Source organism: Pezoporus wallicus, unplaced genomic scaffold, assembly GCF_028554395.1.
Source record: "Pezoporus wallicus isolate ANWC-B61680 ecotype Strahan unplaced genomic scaffold, APGP_CSIRO_Pwel_v1 scaffold_7392, whole genome shotgun sequence".
NCBI lineage: Eukaryota > Metazoa > Chordata > Aves > Psittaciformes > Psittacidae > Pezoporus > Pezoporus wallicus.
Genome location: NW_026639923.1, coordinates 2,044,120 through 2,064,029, shown reverse-complemented (window position 1 = coordinate 2,064,029; position 19,910 = coordinate 2,044,120). Strand labels below are relative to the sequence as shown.

The window sequence follows — 19,910 nt, the reverse complement described above, 5'->3', positions numbered from 1 at the left end:
AATCTCTTGCTGCCTGGCCTGCTCCACCAGTGAGCCCCATTGTTAGTTGTGATTGTGTGCACAAGAGTGCAAGAGGGCTGCTGGAGGAAGAGCACTCCAAAACTGTAATTTCTTTCTCTCCTCGAGACTCATCAAGGGTGAGGAGGAGCAGGAGAGGGGAGAAGACAGAGATGCAGAAAGAAACAAACAGCTAGAACATGCTTCTCAGAGATACTCTGCTGGGTTCAAGGAGGAAATAACTGAAGCTGCAGGTATGCCACGCATGGGGACTCAGATTCAGAGCTCCCAACAGTGCTGTCAGCTTCAAGACAAAACAAGAGCCCTCAAGCAAACAAAAGTCTCTGTATTAACCATCCTGCTTATTTTAAGATGTACATGGTTCACTGGCGCACCTTGGCCAAACTGATGCTAAAGCTGCACTGGAATATCTGCAGATTGTCTCTCTATACACATGTAACCACATGAGTTTCCAAAGAATCACAGAATGGACTGTGCTGGAAGGGACCTTACAGATCATTTGGCTCCAACCCCCTGCACAGGCAGGGACACCTTCCATTAGACCAGATTGCTCTATGCTCTGGTCAATCTGGCCTGCTTTTATCCTCCCTCTCCCCCTGCTCCCAGTCTGTCAGCATCACCTTGTTTGAAAAGTAGCCCCAAGTTCTTTATTATTCAATCCAACTTTATTCCCCTCCTCAATAAAAGAGGATTAAGCTGTTACTTCTTGTGCACATAGCTGCTGTGTTGCATTTTACACACCTCATCAATATAAACGCAACAGGACAGCAGGGGACACAAGTGATGGGCAAGCAAAGGAAGCCTGGGAAGTTAAAGGTGGTGCCTGTACTTCCACCATACCTTACTTCCATACAAAGCCTTTTTCCTTTTCACCCCCACTATGTTCTGCCTCTGCACCCATGGTGAACCACATCAGAACCGCTTCAGATTGACTTGAACTTTGATACTGACAGTTCCCCTTACAGATCTGCAAACCAATTCTATGTAAGTCCTTAAAGAGTACATCAGAGACAGTGTGTGCCACTGGCTGTTAATTTAACAGTCTGCAGAAAAGCTGCTGATTTTATGACCATATTACCAGTCCAACAGGACACCAGTAAAGGTTTTATTTTGCGGCAAGAAGTGCCAGCCTTGTAGCTGGCAACCTTCTCAAGATGCTTCTGGTTTTCCTTGCTGTCTCGTATCTTGGGTACTCCCTTTCAAGGCATAAAGCCTCCCAACTTGGGGATGCTCTTCAATGAATTACTGCTGGTGTTTGCATTTCTATTTGATAACTTTGACAGGAATTAACACCACGGGTGAGATTTGGAAGCAGAGAGGGTTCTGTACTCTGCAAGGCTGGGCTCTGAGGATACAGAGAATATCTGTCTACAGGCAGCCTTTTGGCCAGGCCTACTTATGAGCTCAAGTAACACCACTGTGATACAGGAAGGGTTTTGTCAGCCTCACCTTCTTTGTGAAGCAGCTTAGACCCAAATAATTTATACATGAATTACTAAGAAACCTGAGCATTGCTTTCTGGGAAACTAGAGGAATCTGAAACCACAAAGATTCCAAACACTGTCAGATTTGATGTAGCTGTTACATAGGGTCAGGTCAATGACCATTTCAGTCCAGCATCCTAACAAGAAAGTCCACATTCATGCCACAAGAGTGGAAACATCACACTTAACCTGAAGCACAGTGAATAATCTCTTCACTTAACCCTTTATTCCCAAGTATTTCCGGAGGACATAGTTCAGTGTTGCCAGGTACAGCAGCAGCAAAGCCATACGGAGACACAACCCCCAAAATAAGCAGCATGCATGGGCATTTTCTTCCTTTATAGCAAGAATCTGCCTTTACACCTCAATGCAGAGAGCAGTGCACGTCCTTGCTTATGGTAAATGTGAACATTTAATGTAAAACTAATTATTATTATTTGTCCACAAAGTATCTTACCATTTCAGAATTCCTGCTCTCAGCAGTACCTTGAAGCCACAGGGTCTATTAAATGAAAGGATTTCCACTCTTTTCATTTTAAATTCACTGGTTTCCGATGCTTTGGCTGGGGCTGTGTCTTTAGGCACACAGAAAGAAAGAGCCCATGATTCAATTTTTCTACACTGTTTGTTCATTTGTACAAGTGTCTCCAAATCATCTCCTCTTCAAATTTGACCAGTCTCTCTGTTTACCAAAAGACTTTCTTTGTCTGAAACAATTGTCATTGCCTTTCTAAAGACCTCATTTCCTTACTCTCATTCAGGATCTAGCCAGAGACAAGGGTAAACAGCACGATGTACACACGGCCAAGCAATGACATCCTGATTCACCACTGCTTAATTCCAAGTTGGCTACAATGGTACTGAGGCTCCACAGTGATGTGTGTTTGTTTTAAAAGGTATCTTTAATGGATTGTTACAAAGGAATCAAGGCAGCTCTTGGCTACCTCATGGGTGGGCTGACCTTGACACACCAGTCAAGCATTACGCAGAACACAAAGTCTGTCATGGCCTAACACGTCTAATGTACCAGCAACCAGAACAGAATGCCAGTCTGTTAAGTGCCCCAATAACTATAATGCATTGCATAGCACAAAAAAAATAAAACCATCAGAAACTAAACTGTGGTGAGGAATCTGTAACACTGCTTTCCGCAGTGTTTAATTAAAAGAATATAAAAGAGCAAGCAAGCGAGAGCTGTGAAATCTGAGCTGCACCTCGCTGCCTACGCACTCACACACCGAGGGTCTGGAAATCACTGGAACATCCTTCAAGTTGATGAGCTCATCTGTTGCATCGATATGGATCGCCAATAAATACTGGTATGGTTTCATTGGAATTCAGTGCTCATTTATAGATGCATCTATATTCACAGCATGGCACTGCGATTAACCCTTTCACTGAAGCTGTAATGCCAGTTAACATGAGCTGGCTGGACACATACAGCAGGTGCATAATAAGCTCTACTACCGTCCCTTGGTCAGGAAAAATCAAGCCCATCTTTCGTCTTCATTTAGCTTTGAAGGGGTTACATTACAGTAGCTCCTACTGCATCTCTGCTACTGAAGCCCCCCTGAAAATAAATGTCACCAGCAGCGCTACTGAAATATGCTCTAAAGTTTGCAGGCAAACCACAGAAGCTTGTAAAGTGCCAGGGGATTTCTCTGGTTTAATTATATAGACCCTATTCCATAAAGTGCTTGAATGGAATAAATACAAATAGCATTCCCTGCTTTGTGACCTCTCTGGGTTAACGAAATGCACACAAACACCCACAGTCTGCTCCGGCTCAGAAATTCCACAGCATAAACACACAACCTCGCTGGAAGCTGGAGCCGGGTTTCAAGCCTTGGTACATACATGAGGACCGGCTGCTTGGACTCAGCAAGGAAATAATTTGTTGTTTATTTTCTACTGCTATTCTAAGCTGCAGACAGTGGGAATTGTTTGCAATGTACTGAAGAGGGAGAAGGAGTCCGAGATTTTGTTGTTCAGGCTCTAAGTAGCAAATCTGCTTCTGCTATCTGAAGAGGTGTATGTGAAGTAAGAGAAGCTGAGGAATTCCTCAAATCAATAAGCAACCCACCCTTGGCTTTGAGAAGAAAACGGAGTGTTTGGAGAGGAACCTGTACTTTAATTATTCACTCTCCTGCATGTAAATTATTTCTGTTGCCATGACATGAAGGAGAATTTGATCCTACTGGAGACAAACTACCAAGATACCAGTTACTGTTCATGTGGCCAGTATGCAGTTTTCTCTTGTTCTCTTACCTTGTCCAAGCACACCATCCTTCCTATGACACAGAAAGAACTGTTAGTTGTTCTGTCTGGCCACAGCACCCAACAGACATCTCCAGGAGTCTGCTGAAGTTTCACTCACTAAGCATTCAACACTACAGATGGAGGTGATAGAGCCAACAGCACTGCACCATCTCAACAGAGAACTGTTTTCAGGATTCAAGGATAGTACCTTAAAACCAACAGACTTTCTCCTCCCTGGACATTGAGCTGCCATTTGTCTCAGTCCAGAACCCTCATAAGGCCAAGTAATACAAGTGGTTTGGGGATATTTTCCTATTTTTACTAAGGATCCAAGGTGCTGTCTTCTACTTACCCTCACTTGGTTTTTTATTGGTTTGTTGTGGGTTTTTTTCTGAGGCTCTGAAGTTGCAGAACAGGAAAACGTTTGTCCCGTCATGTGAAGAAACAATACTGCAGCGATCGATATGTGGCACACAGCTGTAGGTCTCCAGAAACAGAACTTCTCCAGCTCCTGCTTGTAAAGTTCTCTTATACTGAACACCTCCCAAGCCCTCATCCTTCTCATAATGAGACTCACTGCAGGGGGATCAGTGGGGACAGGTACTATTTTTAGGTGCTAATTGTGTTTGCCAATGAGAAGGAGAGAGTTCTCCTGCTGACCTGTAAACTGGGGCTGTTGACACTTGAACCAAGGCAATGAAAGAACTTAACAGCTTGGTGACTCTCATGTCACACCTCTGCTCTCTACTGCATCAGCTCAACTGTGGTAGCTGGAAGGTAACAGAAGAAAAACAGCATCTATCAAGCCACAAGCCAACCTCAGACCACCTAGCTAGACCAATAAAAGCATCAGACTGACAGAAGACAGACTGTTATTGCTACTCATCTGTGCTGTTCACGTAAATGGCACTTCACACACACAAGGATGAGTTGCTGCTCAAAAGGGATTCCAATTTACATAAAGACAAGATGATGACACGCAGACAAGCTAGAGGATAGCAAAGGCACTAAGGACATATATCTCGTGGTGAAGTAAGGATAAAACCTTGATGTTACATAAGGTTTTATTGCCGCAGCGTATATAACTGGTACTACAAAGAGGTGAAGTGCAAGGCCAGATGCCTTAGGTATTATGCACACATAGTCTCTTCTCTTTATTCCTTACTTTGATATGTAAGTAGGAGATCAGATGTCAAACCTTCTAGAGTCATTTTTTAAAAGAAGAAAGGATCTTTACTTTGCTCCTAAGGAACACCCTGTCACATAGCAGGGGCGGGAGTTATTTTCCACTCTGATCCCTGGGAAAAAGCAAATACATTCCAGCATGCTGAAAACCATGAACCCACAGAAGCATGTGCAGACCTACCTTAAAAAGCAGGCAGTCCCCTTGGTGCTCGGCATAAATGGAGGTGAGGCGGTACTGGTTCTCAGTCGTGATGTCGATCTGGTAGCCTGTTAGTGTGTAGCACACCTTGCGAAACTCCTGGATCTTGGTCTGGAAAACTTCTTTCAGACGCTGGTTCTTCAGTTCTGCACTTTCCACTTGCTTCTTCAGCTCTGTGTAAGGGGAGGGAACGGGTACATTCTCAGATGTCGTCAGCACAGAGCCCTTGTGCTGTATTTACAGTGCTACCCAAACCAAGTGAATGGAAAAGGTTAATTACATTACAATTAAGCAGGCAGAGTAAAGAAAGAGGTAAACCAGATTCCTCTCCTCAGGGCCCCAGCAGGCCAAAGGATAATAAACTGGGAAATAAGGAACACAGACATGTCTTGGTGGGATGGATTCTTCTTTTGCTCAGCTAGCTTTTTAACACCATACTACGAAATTCAACACCATAGCATCCATTTGAACACGCATCCATTTTCTACATGGAACCCAAGAGAAGGGTGTTACTCTATTGAAGCAGGAAAGTGGAAAAATGGTAAGAAATATGCCTCTGTAAGGTTGCATCAAGAAGAAGCTGCTCCCCGGCCCTGGTTGCTTCAAGAGGGAAATCTGCAACGTACTCTTGATTGGACTGTAAGTGCTTTGATCTCACATTGACGTGCTGCTTAGGAATCCCTCCACATTCAGGAAGGGGTTTTCAGTGTGATAAAAAGCCTGAAGAGCACCACTGCCTCTTTGCATTTGCTACCTTAACCGGACTAGTCCCTAGAAGAGCGGTCCTGGGAGACTGCCTGCCACTCACCCCGTATTTTATTGCTACAAAGGGAGCTGCCAGTAACTGTGAATCCTTCAAGAGGATACACAATTACCATGAATCTTTCGCCCAAGGTGTCTTCCGAGTAATTAGACCTCGATTTATCCCCCCATTAATTACAGAGATAGGCTTTATTTTAATATACACTAGAGATGTCTCCCAAGTCAGGCTGTTTTATCAACAGTGCAGACCAGGGTTAGGAACAAAACCTGATTCTTTCTAACAGAAAACAAATAGACTTCCTCCCTCAGATACCTCTTTGTCATTCTGAGGATTAAGGCTTTGGCTGTGCTGTGATTAGAGATACAATTACAGCACGTGTGGGCCACAGGTCTTTATTTTAGCTAGATCAGGGTCCAACAGTATGACAGCAGAAACTTCAGAGCAAGTTGACTGCCTGAGTATGAAGGAAGATTTGGGGCTGGGCTTATACAGCCCATGCTAAAGCACTGTTATTTCCCAAGCAAGCTGGAAAGGTTTTTGCTTGAGTATTTAAGTGAGAAGTGTTTCCACTGGCTCCAATGGAGGATGGCAACTTCAAAGCCATGGACTTGCCTATGATTCACCTCTGAGCAGTTGCAAGCCCACCAGGAGAAAGCGAGACTCCTCTTATCTTTGGCACTGCTTTAGTGAGGTGCTCTGTGTGGGACAAAAGGATAATTCAATGTGTTAAGTTAAAGTGCCTTAAATGCCACTGAGGGTGGCCCTGCTCAGGAGTACTTTGGCCTTAATCCAATTCAGCTTAATCCCTGGGCAAGGATGAGATCTCTTTAATGGTTAAAGAGAACTACATGTCCCTTCACTTCTGAGTGAAAGCATCCACATAAGGAGAGTTAATGCTGGCCGACTCTTTACCTATAGTTAATTCAGCACCACCTTCCTGAGTGGCTCGCGGAGATGATGCACAAGCAAAACATGCCCTTTAGTCCTGGTATCCCTGCAGCTGTACCTTGCTTTATCAAGAGGACCAAGCCAGTCCTAGGGAACATCAGCAGTTTGTTCAGTAAAACACTCTTAATATAGGGAACCCACCAACTGCTCAAGGATATAAGGGATACAGAGTACCCAAACCCTGCTTACAGGCCCAAAGACTTACACCCTGCCCCTTCTCATAAGCTTGAAAAGGCTGTGCATTTCCTGACCACACACATTCCCATTCATACCAAGCTCACCACTGTGTGATTAACTCAGCCCTTCCTGGGATTGTTAGAACCTTCTTCCCATTATCTCATCTGGGTCTGGTCTTTGATTAAGCAAGTAATCAGCCTCTGAAATCAGGAGGTTAATTGGCAGCTCTGACCTCAATATCCTCACAGTCTTCATTTGGCCACACAACTGTTAAGGACAAAATCCTATATATGAAAGTAAAAATTCAGTGACCACACTGCAGTGGTAAATAACCTTTTGTCACTGTCAGAGAGCACTGCCTTTAATATATAGCACATGTCCAAGGGCAGTATTTTTTTCCCTAATAAATGCAGTCTAGCCTTGGAAAAGTAAATCTGCCTTTTCCTACTGCATCTCAGAGGCGGCATTTCCTGACTTTTATAACCTTGGAGGTGGATGGCACCCTAATTCATGAACTCCTTGAACAGCTTTCATTATTCATGAAGAGTTAGCGCCTTGTCCACTGTTTTATCTCTCAGACTTAGTACTGCTAAAAGCCATCATGAGCATTCTCACACAGGCTGGGTTGCAGCCTTATCACACACCCAACAAGCAGACACTCAACTAGGTTAGAACTGGACTAGCTAGACCACAATCATATGAATCTAGAATAGCAACTAACTGATGGCAACTGATTCCCTTCACTACTCTCAGGGTGCAGATGGAAACTTGAATCAAGTGTTTTATGCAAGAAATCCCAAGCTTTTCAATTTAACTGAAGGACTGGCAAGCCTTCACTCTCAAGAGCATGCCCTCACCTCTTCCCTGTTGTTCCTCCTGGCCCTCTTTCCATTGCCTGCAGCAGTTCTGGTGTATTACTGTGTCAGCCATCCTGGCTGAAGGAATTCATCTGCATGAAAAAACTCATCCCCCTGTTAGAGATGCCTTGTGTCAGCCACTGGCACAATGTGCTGAACTCGGTAACTGCTAATGTAGATGCAGCCAAATGTGCCAGCACCTGCCAGGGATGGGATAAAGCCTTGTCATTCCCTTCATGGCTCCATCAGCAATTCCCTAACAGTGTTTCTTTAGCTTGCGGTTGGGGCAGAAGAAAACAAGCAGGGACAGGGACACGAGAGGAATACCTGAGTTTGCAGCTGCCCCCAGTGAAAGGTCCACTGGACCCTGACTGTAAAGCAGAGATCACTCTTCCTTTGGACCCAATTCAACTGCAGTCCTCAGTAGTTCAGTTACAGCCACTGCTGCCCCCACCTCCTCCAGTATTTATCCCATGGAAAAAATCCAACTAGGGGATATTCCCAGGTTAACTCAGGACAACACTTAGGACTTTGTTTACTCCCCTGCTTTCCACTGAGGGCTCTGCCAACTCAACCAAGAAGCCACAATGTGAGGAGGATTCACAGAAGAGGAACTTGACAGGAAGGTAACCTGAGATTTGAGAAATGTAGGATGGGATCCCACTGCTGAAACAAAGCTGTATGAGATGCCCTGGGATATTTTTCAGGGCTTCCTTACCTCACTTCTGGAGGTTCTGTGTCATACCAGCCAGCCCCACACTAACATCTCAGGCACTCTGGGGTGTCTAAATTGGCAGAGTATGTTCGTTTTAGGTACTGGGTACCTGTGTAGCCTCTCTGCACCATGGATGTGTCCATGTATGGCCCTGGCACTGCAGATTCCCTGCACCCAGAGAACAGCACGAGCAGCATATGCACTGCCTTGGGTTCAGCAATTAATCTTTCTAATTTTTCCCCCACCGAGTGCAGATGTTAAGCTAAGAGGCAGCTCATTGTTTGCTCTGAATCTGAATTCAGAGATGTGATGGTGCCAGTTCTTAAGCCTCACCTAAATACGACCGATTCCCACCAAATCTCCAGCACTGTCAGAAAAAATTGATTTAAAAGTCATCGTCTGCACAGAATGCAACTTAAGTGTGCATTTAAGGCACAGCCACAGAGCGTTTAAGGCACAGCCACAGAGACCACTGAACAGAGGGAGATGGTTTTGAGTTGCATTAACAGAGCAGCATTACCAATTCCAGCTGCGGAACACTGAACGTTTTGATCCTTTAAGATCTGTCACAACTTCTGGAGAATTAGATTTCATTAAATCTTTAAAAGACAGTGTTTGAAAACTAAAATCCCTGTATTTAAAGTACCCGTTTGAGTTCCTGTGCTCGACTCTGTTACATTTGCATAAAACAGGGGAGAGAAGCTGTAGCTCTGCAGAAGCCATGGACGGGGTAAGTCACACCACAAACATCCTTCATCCCAGAGAAGTGATACCGAAGCATCCCTCACTGAAGTGTGAATGAAACAAGTAAGAACTGGGAAAATAAGCACGAGATCTGGCAGGCTATGCCTTGGTCAGGGATAACGACTGGCTGTTTACCTTGTGTAGAAGAAACATAAATGGGAGCAGAGAGAACAGGAATATATATGGAAAACATACTGCCCCATCTCCTTTATATTCAGGTCAAGAAACTACAAAAAGTTGCTGGTCCTGAAAAGTTTGATGGAGGAAAAAAAGCCCTCCTTGAAAAAAGTCATTAACCTGTTACAAAATTAATAGTGCCAAATGATTAAGCTTCCCCTAATGATGCTGCTTCTTGAAACACCTTGTATTTTCACACACTTATATCGACTTTAATGAATAATTCAAACTATTTTGGGTAAATAAATAAAATATGAGTTGGGCTTTTTTTGGTCTCTTATCGAAAATGTCACTGCTTTTTATTCCATTGCCTTTACACTCCTTACATCTGAAAACGCTCACAGCTGCCTGGAAATACCACAGCTTTGGCTCTTGCTCCGAGTTCAGCGAGGTCAATCAATAGCAATAGCAGTCTGTACACCAAAGGACACCAAATCCACGGTTAACCGCAGGGAAAGAGGAGGAAACAATGTGGCTCTCAGCATGCCGAAAGTAGCATGAAATTAAATGTATCACTACTCTTTTCCAGGAAAACACAAATTTGTTCTGCCCATCCTCAAAGATGCCACAAGCCATGTAGCTGCATTAATTCAGTTGTGATCACAGCTAGTATCTGTCTCTCTCTCACAAAGGCCTGAAGTCCTTTCTAACTCTCCATTAAAGGTTATTTTCCCTTAGTAACATATCTGGGGGTCACTCAGTCCAACACACATATTTACACGTGAAGTATTTACACATGAATTCCCATCCCCGCTCACCCGGCCAGAACGCCTCAGACAGATGCCACCCAACACTGCTATGAAGGATGCTGTGCTTTTACCAACCCTGCTCTATTTAAACAACAAACTGCAGATTTTGTTTCATAGAATCCCAGACTGGTTTGGGCTGGAAGGATCCTTAAAGCTCATCCACTTCCAACCCTCTGCCACAGGCAGGGACACCTTCCACTAGAGCAGGTTGCTCCAAGCCCCTGTGTCCAACCTGGCCTTGAACACTGCCAGGGATGGGGCAGCCACAGCTTCTCTGGGCACCCTGTGCCAGCGCCTCAACACCCTCACAGTGAAGAACTTCTTTGTAACATCTCATCTCAATCTCTCCTCTTCCACTTTAAAACCATTCCCCTTGGTCCTATCGCTACGTGCCCTTGTTTCCAGCACACAAAAGGAATGCCAGTCCATCTTGCTCACCCAAGGTCTGTAATGGAAAGAGGAAATGCTATGTTCTCAATTCCAAAAAGCAAGGCTACAATTACCTTTATTCTCTCCCACCTACACAAGCTGCTTCTCTCCATTTCCACAATGCTGTGCCTGCCATGCAATGCCACTCATCAATCACCCCCACTTGTACCTCCAACCTGTTATTTAATTACGCTCTCCTATTCCAGGTCTGGCCTTCCCATCCCACTCTCTGTAACTGTACCACCATCCTTCTGCACCTGAACTCCTTTCAGCCATTGCCCTGCTCCAACCCAGCTGAAATTTTCTCTTCCAGCTTTAGTTTATGAGGAAGACTGTCTGGAAAAAAGAAAAAGAGAAGGCATTCTGTGCTATTCTGTGAAGGACACAATATAAAAGTAAATTGTATTGTATTAAATAAAGCCTAATAGAAGAAGAGCTGAGCATTTTCTGATGTAGGCAAGTTTATGACCATTGCTTTTGAGAAATAAAATTCGCTTTGCTAGATTTTATAGGTGTGTTTTATGCCCTGGGGGAGCGGGACCGCGCAGCCCGGCTGGTGCGGCAGCCCCACGCCACCCTTACTCGACCTTACAGTCTGGCAGGCTCACACTGCTCCCTGCAGAACTTGCAATTGGCGACGTTACGACCATGAATTATAAGTTTTCTTGAAGGTAAAAACAGCTTTATATTCAACAGACTGCACTGGCTGTTCAATTTTCAACCTAAGTGGTATTTATTTGATCAGTCAACAGTGGTTTATTTTTAAACCCTGCATGTACCATATGGCTCAGTGCACCTCCCAGTCCCCTCCTCCAGCCACCACTTGCCCTTCCAGCGGCTCAGGGAAGAGTTTTCAAAGGCAGCACACGACAAGTAAAGGTCTCCAGCACCATGGCCAGCTACAGCCCTTGCACTGCCCAAGAACCCTCCACTAAGAACATTTCCTGTGTTTCTCTTCAGTGAAGCTGGTTGCCCGAAGCCCCCATTTCAGACAACCCACGTTATCTTTCCAAGGCTGTAATTTCCTGGAAAGAAGTCCACAATTAACCTTTATCCTTAGATAACAAAGTAGCAAAGGACACCAGAAGGCTAGAGGTGAAAGAAACAGGACATTGAGGACCAGAAAGTTCCCATGAAACACTATGGAAGAGGATGAACTTTCTCTTGTAGCACCTACACACACATATAATATCAAATAGGATTAAGTAAAGGGTTCTTTTCTTCTTCTGATGACAGTAAGATTACCATGCAAGGTTTCAAAACTCACAATCACACTTGAAGTTGGCCTGTGTACAGGATTCAGCCCTGGCAGATGAACCAACACCGAGCAAAAGGCTCCTTTTGGGGATCCCAGCTTTCTGTGCCCTTCTTCTCCTTGTTGGCAAAGCTGTTTGAGTGGGGGAAAGCAGGAAACAAGTGCGCTTTAGGAAGCTCAGCTCAGCTCGTGTTGCTCTCACCGAAGGCAGTGAAGTGTTGTGTAAAAAGACCCTCGGTAGCTTTAAAATTACTGGTTTAACTGATGTGAGCAGCCTGCTTGCAGCAATACGCAACTCAGTGGGGATGGCAACACTCACCCCAGACACAGGATAAATTAACCTCAGGAGAGCTATTTTATTGCCCAAGGTGGAATCCACCAATTAGCATGATGCGGCACAAACCATTTGGAGGTTAGAACTGTCACACTGCTCATAAATCGTGAGCTGACCAGGAAGCCATCTCCCTCCATCCCTCGAATGATGATTAACATCTATCCACATTTCCCTTCCACACTGCAATTACAGACCAAGAGCACTCCCCAGAACAAAGTGATGTCAGTCAGAAGCTGGAGCTAGCCATTAACTTCAGATGCAAAAAATAGCCTCACCTTAAAAATACAAATACACCGTGTCACTTGAGTTCACGGGAAAGTAGTTATCCTCAGCTTCTAGAACAAGCCAGCAAGTATCAGGCACAGGTCTATCCAGCCTACCTGTTTTCCAGGTATAAAGAAAGTCACCGGGATTTTTATGGGCCGCAGTGCAAGGCTGGTAGCAAGAACACCGGCACATTTGTATTGCTTGTCAGAGGAAGGGGAATCACTTCTGTGGTCTTGAAACTGCTCAAGTGTCTAATGTAAGCATTAATCCCAGCGACTATATAATTAACATATGTAATACGCACTGTTCATTACGTGGGGTGGTCTGAGAAGCATCTAATTTCCTCCCTGTCTGCTCACCTCCCCCTGTGCTCTGCCCATTATTTTGTTTCCACTGGCACATCACCACTATTACTCCTACCCCAACTCACCGGATGCTATTTAAACCTCTGAAACAGCAGCCAACATCTGCTATTAAAACAAACACACAGAAAACTGCTCCAGAAAGATTTGTTTGTTCCCTCTCAAAGTGAAGCTTTCTTGCAGGAGTTATAGCCATTCACAATGCAGGGTGGACAATATGCAATCGTGCATTAGAGAGTGCTTTGCAGTTTATTAGCTAATGATGTTCACCGAGGCTACAAACAGGAGCTTTTCACCATTGGCAAGAGATGATTTCAAGCTTTCCCAGGAGCAAAGCTGTTTTGCTCTTACTCCAGGAATTCTTTATGCTCGAATCCTGAAGCTGAGACTCATGGAAATGCTATTTTGACTCGTGATAGTGTCCAAGATTAGGTTGAGTATCTAGTCTCCCTCTCTTCCCTGCATAAAGATATTGTAGCTTTGCAGACAGATGGATCTAAATATAGAACTAAAACCTGAGGAGATTCCTCCCATTTCTAAAGCAGCTTATCAACTAAATATGTGGTGTAAGACAGAGTCTGAGATGGGACAGGGCACCACGCAGGCATCCTTAAGTTCTTACTTGGGATGCAGAGGCTGAACTCAAAACCCTGCAGACCCCCTGACTATTTGGAGCGTGGTTAGAAATAAGCCCATGCTGCTGCATGGAACTAAATCCCTTCTACCCATAAACTGCCTCTCTTCTTGACATTATAACGCTATTGCCATCTCCAGAACTCACTTTCTGCAGCCAAAGCCCAGTGCCTCCATCCTCTAGGTAAAGAGCAGCTCTGCTGAAAGGCCAGCCTGGCATTTCATTTGTTCCCATGGCCTGCGCTAATGGAAGTGATTCTGCTGTGCGCAGCGTGTGAGGCAGGCTGGAGGGGCACGGGAAAACACACACCAGTTTAGCCAGCACAGCGGGATGGAAGTACAATTGCAACAGATGAAGGCAGGTCTCTGCAGCACGCCACCTGATTTGTGTTTTTAATGGGAGAAGATTGTGGAGTTTGTTTTAGGGCTTTTGTGCCGAAGGAAATTAAGCTCTAAAAAGCCTCCACTCCTCCTATTCAACCGTTTTTTAACCCCCGTTTATCACTTTAATAGAGTTTTCAAGTGTTGGCACTGCAATTGTATTGCTCCTGGCCTGAAAGCACTCTGGATGCCAACTAGTCAAACCTTCCCCAAACCCTCCTCTTTGCTCTTTGTACTCCTACAGCAGGCCCCAAAGGTACTTACTGTGCTCAAAATTCACACCACACGTTTCCTCTGTGCATTCCTCTCAGTGCCTTGGACCTCCTCTCACAGGACAGCAACTCTGCCCTTGTTTTATTGGCATATTTTTCATGTTCTACTTCATTTTCTGGTGTCCACTTTATGAAAACAATCCTTTAAAGGTGATTGTGCTGGAGCTGAATGAAACACCGGTTCAGCATGGAGAACAGCAGAACAGCAAGAGGGGAGGAAGAGCTTTCAAATAACAAAACTGCAGGAATGTGACACAGAAGTAAGGACAAGCAATCTTTTTTCCCTGAAGCATGAAAGATGTTTGGAAACAGAGCCATCTCCTGGATAACCAGGCTTTCAATCACGTTATTCCAGCCTCTGGAGCTCATGTTTCCATCACAGAAGTCTGAAGCATTATTACAGATCAGGAGGGTTATTTCCCTTAACCTTGTGCTAATGTTCTGGAGCAAGAGGTAAAGGCTTGAAGTCTCCAGGCAATGCCCACAAACCTTCCCAAGCCTGGAGGCACACCCAAACCATCTCTGGGCAGAGAGATGAGAAAGGTAACATCTGTCTCAGCCCAAGTGCCAACTCTCCCCTCCTGATCCTGAATTATTCATCACATGCTAACTTCCAAGCCAGATCCATTTTAAATTTTTAAATATTTAATAATTGGGTGTTAAATATTCATGCAATTTTATTAGAAATTTGGGAAGATGGGCACTAGGGCTCTAATTGTTAAGTTCATCATAGGGACTGACTGGCTACTCACAGAGAATTTCTAGCTTCCAAGACAGGGAGAGGGAAGAAGAAAAAGGGCAAACCAAGTGTTTATGGACCTCCCTGACTGTAAATCACAAGAAACACAGATACCTGTGCCCTTTGTTTAAAAAGGAATCATCTTTTAATGAAAAAGCTGAGAAACCTACTCTGGGAACATGCTAGTAAGCCCTCAGCTGCAGTTTAAAGAGTTTAATTGCAGTGTCATAGAGAAAGATGTCCACCTTGGATACCTGCAGTGTATCTGGCTGGGAAAAGGACAGCTGAGCAGCCTCTGACTCCAAGAGCTACAAGGAAAATGTGCACTAGGTCTCAGCTGTGGTTCAGGGCAGATGCAGTGAAAGTTCAGCTCAACACACACCTAGAAGGAGACAGATTTCCCCCTTGATGCCTACTCAGAGAAGTCATCAGGATATAGTTTCTCCTGAGCAGGACTGACAACTTCATTCATTAAACATCCATGCTTGTTTCCTCCATATAGTTCCTGCAGACCATGCTTGCTTCTTTTCTACCCCTCCTCTTTAGTAGATGACATCTCTTTAACCCTGATCCACGCAGAGAGCAAGCCCATGTTCCTGTCCCTCTCTATTATGAGGGCACGTTCCCAAGCATGCCAGAAATTGTATGGTTTACACAAAAGACAACACATAAGCCCTGGAATTATATGCAAATGAATGGATGTGCTCCTCACTTCTTATCATTACAACTTTGACTTTCCAACAACTGCATGGGGTGATTTCTGCCCCAGCTTTCAAACAAAGGGCATCTCTATGTTATTAACATCTCACTGTGGCAAGCGGTTTGTCACCTCTCACAAAAATGATCTGAAAAGACACCAGCAATTATTCCTGAGGAGATTATTGGGTGCCTGTGTCCCAGCATGGCAGCTGGAAGCTAAAGTGAAATAATATTCGCTAGGAAAATTCCTTTTCCAAGTCAAGAGAACATGGAACAGATTAAAAAAATGAACTAAATGGGAAACAAACACAAAACTAGAGGAAGAGTCAAGCTTCTTCCCTTCAATTTCATTCATCTCTATAACAACATAAGGAGCACGTCTTCAAAGAGAACTAAAAGGTCCTGATTATGACACAAGATGACAGGATATTAACTTTGGGATCTTATCGTGGGAAGGAGCTTGTGTGTTATAAATAAAAGACCCTAAGGAGGAATGACTCAAGAACCTCTTCCCAGTTGCAAAAATCCACCTGATTTCTAGGCCTTGTGCGTTTGGTTCTTCCAACACTTTTTAAGCACTGAGAACCACACATCTGCATGACAGACAAATGTTCCCTCTTCCTGGGATTGCTGTGTAATTCCTGGTTGCATCTTACAACACAAGCCAAGAACCAACATTTCCTTGGCTGATGTTCATGAGTGAAGATGAGCAGAAACCTCATCTCATTTCAAGCAAGCAATTACTCACAGCTCTTGGACAGAAATGAGTAAGTAGGGTCCATGCCTGTGTGAGAAGGACGAAGGGATCCAGGCACCCAAACTTCTTCAGCAATAAAGAAAATGCTGTTGAATAAAGTGATGGTCTACTACTATTACCTTTGAGGACAGGTCATTTCTAGTTACGTATCAAAACTGTATTTAAGAAAACCCCAAAATCCCAACCTAACAGTCTGTCCCTGGAGATAAAACGGAAATTACTTATAAAGTGAAGTATTTTTGCTGAAGCAGCCCATTACCTCCACCTCTGTGAAAAAATGATTTTCATTACTTCGATGGAAGCATTTCTAAACACCTACACCCATGGTTAGAGATCTCCTCTCTGGAGCCAGAGAAGCACAAGGAGATCTGGGCAAGTTTCCTGTTTGTGATGATGGGAAAGAACAAACTATAGCTGCATTTTTGGGTGCATATTGCAACAGCTTCAAGCTCAGCCTTTCCATACAACTTATAAACATATTAAAAAAATCATGAGCTCTGTCTGTTTCAAGTCCAAGAAACATCCATACAGAACATAATGGTCCAAAATGGAGCACTTTAGTGTGTTTGTTTCTTCACCAGCATTTCAAGAAGCTTTTCTACATCACCTAAGAGATGTAGTCCAGAGTCAGCCATCATGCTGCTGCCATACATTCACACAATACATCATGCAAGCATAGGAATAAAAAGCCAATAGGTAGAATAATGCAGCCAGGGGCCAGAACAGATCCATGAGGAGGTGAGGGCATGCAGTGACTTTTATAACGTTAACTTAAAGGCAATCTGTAATAAGTAATGAAGAAAAAGGACTAGGAATAAGATAGAGAGAATGCAGAAAAGATTTCAGGACTGAGCCAAGCACTCAGAAATCTATAAAAGAAAAAGTAATAAAATAGTGGGATTTGGAAGAAAGAGAGACAGACAAATGCAGCCAACATAGAACACTGTATACACCTACCTGCTAAAGACAACTCCGTCTGTCAGTTCTTAGTGTAGAACAAGAGCAGTTTGAATAAAGGATCAAGGCAAATCACCCACGAGGTTAAAATCAGTACCACTTGTAACTCTTATCAGCTGAAGGACTTTGGTGGAGGAACAAACAGGAGTGGTGAGTGATTCCACAAATGCATGTTCAAATTACCTTAAGCGAGGCAAGCAGAACCACCGGGGAAGACCTCAAATCACAAAAGAATACTTGAGGACAGATCTAATACGACAGAAACCCTTTCTTTTTTCTAAGAAAGAGATATTTTCCTGCCCTATAAGCCTTTTTGCAGCAGCAGTAAAAAACCCAATATCCAAATGACAGATTGCTGCTACAAGGCAGAAGGTTCAGTGTCTCTTCTTTCAAAGGAAGGCCACGGGAAGAGTGTAGTAAAGGGACTTGAGAGCCTTAGAGTTTAAACTAGAGCTTTTGGCATAATCTAACTGCAAATAATGATAATGATAAAATGCTCTGATAGAGGAGGTTTGGGTGGAGAAAAAAGGTGAGGGAAGTAGAAACAGTCTTAATGAAAATCTTATTTAGCAATTTTCCCTTAATGTCCTTAAAAATTCCACTGAAGTCATCATTCTGGAGCGATGACAAACTCCTGGGATAAAGGCTGGAAAATCCTGGTAGTTGTGTCACATTTAGCAAGTCAAAGATATGTTTGTATAAGGCTGTAGAGGGCTAAATCCATTTTACATGCTGTATGTATTATTAATTTCTGACAGTGGGCTTAGAAAAACCTAATTCGCTGGAATACGAGCTCCCTTTGAGCAGAGGGAAGCCTTTTCAAAACTCATCTTTTATTGACTGAGTCATTTTTGAGTCAATCTGTCTGCTTTCGGCAAGACAAGAGTTTTAAATCTTCTCTCTTTTTTTCCTCCTTTTTGAGTCGTGGCAAGTCTATTAAAACCTGCTAATGTATGCAGCAAGGCCTCTGATTTGAAATGTAATGAATTCCTCAGATAGTGGCAGATTAGGGGGGAAGATGACAGAAACAGCCAAAAAAAGAACTCTCTAGAAAAAGAGGAGGAGAAAGGGTGAGAGGGAACGAGCAAGATTAACCCTTTTTATCCAGAAGAAGACAAACTTTAAGCTCCATTAATGGAAGCAGTTAATAAAGCAGAACTGGAAGAGGCAGAGCATCTTCAGGCTCGCCTTAGAGCTGAACAAGTCAGAGAATAAATGAATCTTTCCTCCTAGAGTCTCTTGTAAGATTAGCTAATTCCCTAAGTGACAAATGAATAACTTGGAGAAAATTAGCTCCATCCATATAAATAAGCCTTCATATTCCAAACTCGTCACCCAGAGCTTCCCAGGCGAATGCCCTGAGATATTTCTGCTGTTGTGTAACAGATGGTTTCCTCCTCCCCCCCTCCTTGGTTTGGTTCCAACCGCAGTATCTTTCAGGTGATCTTGTTTTAGCACAAAAATGAGCAATTTGGGTGTAAATCATCAATCCTGTTAGTGCTTGGCAGTTTTATTGTAGTTGGCATCTTTGAAGTGCTGGACAAACATTACGGAGTTACACAAATGAGAGATTAGCACTGTCTCCATTTTACAGATAGAAGAGCTAAGGAAAAGAAAGTCAAAGATGCTACTTAATTTGACAGCACTGATATGGTGACAGCCTGGGCTGAGAGCACAGAATCTGCTGAATCACAGCACAGACCTGGGATACCTTTGTGTTTAACAAGAAAATTCACAGCTCAGCCTTGAATTTGACGGCTTTAAAAAATGAAATTAGCTCTATAATAAAGTTCTAATGAAACAAAACCTTAGAGAAAAGTGTCTGATGGAGCACAGGTGACCCAGTGGATTACAACTACAATTAAGCTCAGCAGAACTGAGTAAATACAGGAGGCTGAGAAGCACATCCTGTCAACCTAATGCCCCTTTGCTAATGACAGGCACTGAAGTGTTTTAACAATTGAGAAATCCCAAGTAACAGAGGCAAAATCCTTCCATTTAACATGCAGCAAAGGTATGCAAGTCCATGCATGTCTCTTTCCCTACAGATGCAAGGCATTCAGTTCCCCATCACACAAGCCAAACTACAAAAGGCAGAAAAGAGTTTAAAGAAGTGCAAAGTTAGCTCAAAAGCTGCTGGAGGCACAGAGACGGTGAAAAGTGACTGTGAGCTGGAAGAAAACAGCAGTAGGAAATCTTTGCAGTGGGATACAGGCCACAGGTAACAGCGTTATCTCGGAGGCCAGCAAGCTCTGGGAATTAGCCTGGCTTTTCAAACTGCTCCCAGGTATTGTCTGCCCTTGCTGGCAGAAACACATTTTTCCCCACTCTGGAGAATAACAATGGCTGTATGCCTGTGCCCACTGTCCCTTGATGGGATTTTCCTCAACTGGAAAACGGCCTTTTCCTACCTGTCTGTTTTGCTTCACAACCCTGACGTGAAGGCTGCAGAATTGACAGATAGGAACTTTTACACCTCCACATATTAGTGCTTTCAGAAAGAAGAAGAGGTCACGCTTGCTTTTATGTTTGTAGACACAATCCTGACCT

At 43.8% G+C, this 19,910-nt stretch overlaps 1 protein-coding gene across 5 annotated transcripts in view; it reads right to left on the bottom strand.

The window, feature by feature from the left end:
- MAD1L1 (mitotic arrest deficient 1 like 1) overlaps window positions 1–19,910 on the bottom strand; it is a 369,315-nt gene that overhangs the window by 85,672 nt on the left and 263,733 nt on the right. For all 5 annotated transcript variants that reach the window (XR_008973123.1, XM_057416961.1, XM_057416962.1 and 2 more), the window contains one exon: window positions 5,128–5,318. Coding sequence is in view for 4 of the 5 variants with exons in the window: in XM_057416961.1 (XP_057272944.1) it covers window positions 5,128–5,318 (191 nt within the window). In the remaining variant the exon portion in view is untranslated. The remainder of the gene's footprint in view (window positions 1–5,127; window positions 5,319–19,910) is intronic.